At 36.6% G+C, this 5860-nt stretch overlaps 1 protein-coding gene across 1 annotated transcript in view; it reads left to right on the plus strand.

Moving 5' to 3' along the window:
• Nucleotides 1-5860, plus strand: part of UPF3A (UPF3 regulator of nonsense transcripts homolog A (yeast)) — a gene marked incomplete at its 5' end in the record, with an annotated part of 12861 nt that overhangs the window by 2780 nt on the left and 4221 nt on the right. Inside the window, 3 exons of the mRNA XM_010015559.1 lie at nt 2680-2735; nt 2827-2985; nt 4746-4906. Coding sequence (XP_010013861.1) covers nt 2680-2735; nt 2827-2985; nt 4746-4906 — 376 coding nt within the window. The remainder of the gene's footprint in view (nt 1-2679; nt 2736-2826; nt 2986-4745; nt 4907-5860) is intronic.

The following is a 5860-nucleotide window of genomic DNA, read 5'->3' on the forward strand; positions in this document are numbered from 1 at the left end:
TAGGTGTGACAATTGAGTAGGGAAAAGAAGATCAACCTTCGATATTATTTTTTTACAGTGTAAAAGTAGCCACCTGTTTTGATTAGAATCATAGAATCACTTAGGTTGGAAAAGACCCTTAAGGTCATTGAGTGCAACCATTAACCTAGCACTGTCAAGTCCACCACTAAAACATAACCCTAAGTGCCACATAAAACATCTTTTAACTACCTCCAGGGATGGTCACTCCACCTTCCCTGGGCAGTGAGTTCCAGTGCTCAACAACCTTTTGGTGAAGACATTTTTCCCCATATCCAGTCTAAACCTCCCCTAGCACAACTTGAAGCTGTTTCATCTCATCACTTGTAACTGTTGTTTGAGAGTTGACTGGAGAGGTTTGGAACTTAATTTAGAGGAAATGGAAATGTAAGAAGTGTGGACATTTAGATAGTCCTGTTATCAGCAGAACTTGTTTGTTGCTGTTCTAGATAGGGAAGTTCCCTGACAATTTTTATTTGCTCCAAATCTTCCCTAGTATTTGACACCAGAGTAAAAGAAGTAAAAACTTTCTAAGAAGTTTACAATTCACAAAAAGTTTGAAATGACAAGGAAGATTTATAAACTTAAAAATACTCTCAGTGAAAATGATAAGTTATGAGTTGCAGATTTCTGAGTAAGAATATTGGCTGAAGGCAGCTTTATATTAGGAGTATTGATTTTTTGTCTCTGTTAAATCACAGGATACCAAATTAGTTGCTTTAGTTTTTCTACTGTTCAAAACTATGGCTATTGCTATCAATATAAAACTTCAGCAGATAGCAAGTTTATAGCAAAATCATGGAAAGGATTATGTCCAGTTTTAAAGATGTTGCTCCTACAGAAGTCAATGAAAGACGTGCCCAGGACTTTGTTGGCAGAATTGTGCCTTACATTCTCAACATTTTTCCAGGTAGTGTTACTGCAGACCCAACGTGTTTTATGCATCATGTCAGATATGTTAGCTCATCAGTTTACACATTACTGATTTTCTCTGTAACAAGATGAAAATAAGCTCATTCTTCTGGCTTGTTTGTAGAGAGCAAGATTAAGTATCAAAGTTATTGCTGACAGAGGTCTTCATTTTGTAATTCATTTTGTTTTAAAATTTCTTAAATATTTTAAGAAAAACCTGTTAGACTTTTATTCGCAGTAAGATTCATAAATAAGATGGGTAAGAGTCAGATTTGAAAACATTCTTTTCTGCCCTCCTTTTCTGATAGTACTCATCACCGTGCCTCTCTCCCTTGAACTTACAGTTGTAATTTCTGATTAAACTTCCTGCACCACAGCCTTAGTCATGGCTAGGGTCAAGTTCTGGACTCGCAGTGCAGCTTATCCTTTCCCCAGACCCTCCAATTACAATTTGTGATCACTTTCATCATGTAAAAGTGCCCAAAAGCGGACACTGCTCAGACAGGAGAACGTAATGGAGCCAGAGAGAGAGAAGCAGAGCTGCAGATCTTGAGGGACTGGTAGGAAAGGTTTTGGTTGTTGCTTTTGACCATTGATATTTGCTAAAAATAGATACTGAATCCTATCAAGCCTTCTCATTCATAACTGTGTAACAACATTTTATCATTAATGAATGGGTTGCTCTCAGGATATTCACACTTTAAAGAGAAAAATACCTAAGTGTTTTGGGATATGAACTGTGTCTACATTTTGGCTATGCCATTTCAAATCTATTGAAATCTTTTTTATTGTCATTTCTTCCTTTTTTCTTTTATTTTTTTCTTCCAAATCCTGCCATGCATTTTCAATAGTGAAATTTTCTTCAGGTTTGAGGAAGAATCCTGTGCATAACTGTAGGGCAATTTATAGTAGTAAACATTTTTTGTAACTCTATCCCGGGACATCTAAGACTGACAAAATTTGTTGTAACTACTAACAGCTGTACGTCATGAGTGCTATACATGATACAGAATTTGTTGATGTTCTCTGAGATTTTGTAGAATTTGGGATTGATTCAGGCAGGTGACTTAGGCTAGGTTTCAGAGTGTGGGGGCAGCTCTGTAACATGAGAATAGCTGTGTGATCCAGCAGATGAGGCATTTGATTTGCTATTTGGGAAGCCAGAGCTTTATTGAATCTGCTGATACTTTGCTGTGTAACTGGGACAAACCACTTCTCTCTTATTCATCCTGTTTTCCCATGGAGAGGTGAACGGTAAATGGTAGTTCAGTGGAAATGTTGTATGAGAGTGAAAATGTTTCCCTCATGATGCACTTTGAAACCTGGGATTGAAAAGTGTTATGTGAGATTACATGGGCTGTATATGAACAGCAATGTAGCTGGGTTTCAATGTACAAAATCAAATGGTAGGAATAGATTCTGAACACATTGCTTTCCTTTTTGGTGAAATAACTGTTTGATGAGCAAGAGAAAAAAGCCATTGTCTTGAACTGAAAAGATAGGAGTTTGACTTAAACAATAAATAACGATGCAACTTATCTCTGTTGCTTCTAACCCTCACAGCAAAAAAGCAACAAAGTGTTTCTGAAGCAGAATGATAGGAATGCCTTCAAAAATATGTAGAACAAATAGGTTTATTAATTATTTAGCTCCCTTGCAGGTAAAGCTAGAAAAAAAGGGGTTAGTATTAAAGTAATGAGTACATATTTTAGGAGTTGAACACTATATCACAAATTTTTTGTGTTTTAGCTAGAAGAACAACACCCCTTTTGGAATATATTAAAAATAGAAAATTAGAAAAGCAGGTACGTTCAGACTTTTGCCTGAAGTTCAACATTTATGTTTCACATGGTTTTCCATTGGACAATTCAAAATGAATCATTTTGAACTCTTCAGAGAATACGAGAAGAGAAAAGAGAAGAACGAAGGCGGAGAGAACTGGAGAAGAAACGTCTGCGGGAGGAGGAGAAAAGGAAGCGCAGAGAAGAAGAAAGACGTAAAAGAAAAGAAGTGGAGAAGCAGAAGAAAATCTCTGAAAAAGAAATAAGGATCAAGGTACCTTCATGAAAACATAATGTTCTTCAGTTGAAATTAGCCAGAAGTTGCTTTGGTATCTCACTATTTATTTAGTGCACTACAGTATAGTGTGGAGATAGCAGACCACTTCTGACTGGAAGAGAAAGTAATGTAGGACTTCGACTAAGTAACACTGTTTGAAAGTGGAACTGATTGCCTTAGATACAACAATGTGCTGATGAAGTTATGGCAGGTAACTCAGGTATCTTTATCCAGCACTGCTGCGTTCTGTGCTGACATAACCTAACAGAACCAAATTGTTCTGTGCCGATGTGTTGGAAGATTATTGCAAATATGGCTTTAAGACTTCATGTCATGTAAATCTTAGTCTAGCCATATCTGCAGAGAGTTTTTAGTGTTTATGCTCAGAATTTATGTATTTTAATAGTATGCTTTAACCAAGTTATAACAAAGTCTTGCTAATTTCAGGCTGCACTGCTTTTTAAGAGTCTGAATGGATGTGCTTTTAATGGTTTCACTTAGGCAGGTGTATTTTGTGCTGTTAACTCTGGACATTTAAAACCTTATTTGTCTAAGATGACATAGATACAACCTGTTCATCCAAACTAAATTTTGTGGTATCGGAAAAGCTTTATAGGCTGTTATGAAAAGGAAAATTGGTATAAGAGGCTGTAGCTTAATGCAAGGACACATAGACTCACTCCAGATCTTGTGGGGAGAAGCCACAGACCTGTGTATTTCCTTTCTCTTTTCTGCCTGCATAACAGTTTCCTTCACCTGGATGTATAAAAATAGTTCTGAAGCCAAATCACAGATTTTCATATCTGGGCATAAAAAAACCCACTCTAGAAGTTCAGAAGAAAGGGACTTGTTCCTTCAAATGTATTCCTCAAAATGGTTGTTCAAAATACCCCAGTATTTATGATGTATCTTTGGTAACCTTGAAAGCTAGCTCTGTCTCTGACAAAAGAGGAAAATGTTACCTGAGAGAAACATTAGAGAAGTTTCAAGTGTTGGAGAAGAATAATTTGTGCTCTTCTCAGAAAAACTGGTGAAATGAAAAGACTCATGAGAAGTTCTGCTTATTCTTGCTATGTTAAGAGATACGGTCCTTCTGTAAAGATTATTCCTGTAATGCTAGACATGCTCAAACCCTGTGTGGGTTATTTGTCATGAAAGATAGAGACTTACTGAAAATCTTTTATCTCCAAAGTGAAAACGTAATGCAGTCGTCTCTGTTAATGTCATAATATTTTTCTCAGTCTCTATTGCTGTCAAGGTGTATTTATACTAAGGACATACTTCTATATGACAGTCTATCCCAAGTAGTTCACGTGGCACACATATATAGTATTTCAAGGAGTGAAGTATTAATCCTGATCTCTTTGTGGTATGGTAGACATTCTACTTCTTATTTAATTGGCAGTAACATTGAGCTCTATTATCTGATCTCTTAGAAATCGTAGACCATAATAATGTCTTTATGTATAAAAGTCAGGAGAGAAGAGTAGGTAAGAGCTTTCTCCAGTATCCTCAGCATATTTAAAAGCATGCAGTTGAATGCCTGTTAATGACTTTCATTCCTCAGCAAAAGGAAACTGCCATTTTTAAGTAACTTTACATAATAAATAAATAAAACTTTGTAAAATATATTCCTAGCATTTAAATAAGGTATTTTCAATATTAATACACCACCAATATATTTAATACATTGTTGAAATGTTTGCTATAACAGAGGAGAGTAATTTTACATCATAATATAAATAAATATCCCTTAGCTTCTCAAGAAGCCTGAAAAAGGAGATGAACTGGCCAGTGAAAAGCATAAAGAAAAAGGTGAAGAAGCTGACACTGAGGAAACCAAATGGGATAAATCACCTGCATCTGGGAGTATAAGATCCAAGTCTTTGGAGGGTTCACTAAAAGACCTTAAGGAAAAGTAAGTAATGTTTCTCCTTTAGGCTTCAATTTAGATCCTAAATGCTTTCATCTCAAGGCTTCAAGATGATGTAACTGGTGCACTGACTGGTGTTTTGTCAGCAAATAACTGATTTCATTCTGTGTGTGAACAAATCTCTCACTGTCCCTTTTGTAAAAGGTTTTCAGTAACAGCTTACTGACCTGGTGGCAGTATTAGTGGATGCAATTTGTTATTTGTGAAATGTCTTGAAATCCCAGATTGGAAGGATTTCTGCGTGAAATGCATTCAGAGTTTCATTGTTATTTCACCTGTTCCCCATCAAGAGCTCAGGTAAGGCCTTACTTCCATTACTGATGTCAGACTAAATTGGCTAAGATGCCTTATTTTTCCAGGTGTTAAACAGAATGCTTTTGACTGTGCAGGTACAGTAAGTGCTACCTTGTCTTTCCAAGTGCTCATTTCATCACGATTATTAGTGGGTGTGATTACGTAGCAAACTATGAACTATGTCAGCTGGCTCAAGAATTAATATTGAAACTACTTTGTCACTGACTCAGAAATCACTAATTAACTGTAACTTGTAGCTCTACGTACAGTAGACTGAATTACCTGTTTGAAACCATGTTTTAAAAGCTCAGTAACAATAGCTTTCTACCACAGGTTAAAACCTCAGTAGGTGCGTGAATGTACATAGTCACAGAGGGATTTGAAACTCTACCAAACAGAATTACACTTCCATTCCCTTTACTTCCATTAATTTCTGCTTTCTCTTTCTCTGGCTGCCTAACTTTCTCTTGTATCTATACTTTGTAGTTGCTTACCTCACCGCTTCCTCTCTTGCCTGCCTTCTGCTATGACTGAAATTTAGAAAGCTACTTTAACCACTGTTGAACTGGAGTTTGTATCCCCAGCACCTGCCCACCTCCAGGAACATTCATTCCTTCCTCACCCACAATAACAAGCAGGGAAAGA

The sequence above is a fragment of the Nestor notabilis genome, unplaced genomic scaffold (assembly GCF_000696875.1).
Source record: "Nestor notabilis isolate BGI_N333 unplaced genomic scaffold, ASM69687v1 scaffold13535, whole genome shotgun sequence".
NCBI classification, from domain to species: domain Eukaryota; kingdom Metazoa; phylum Chordata; class Aves; order Psittaciformes; family Psittacidae; genus Nestor; species Nestor notabilis.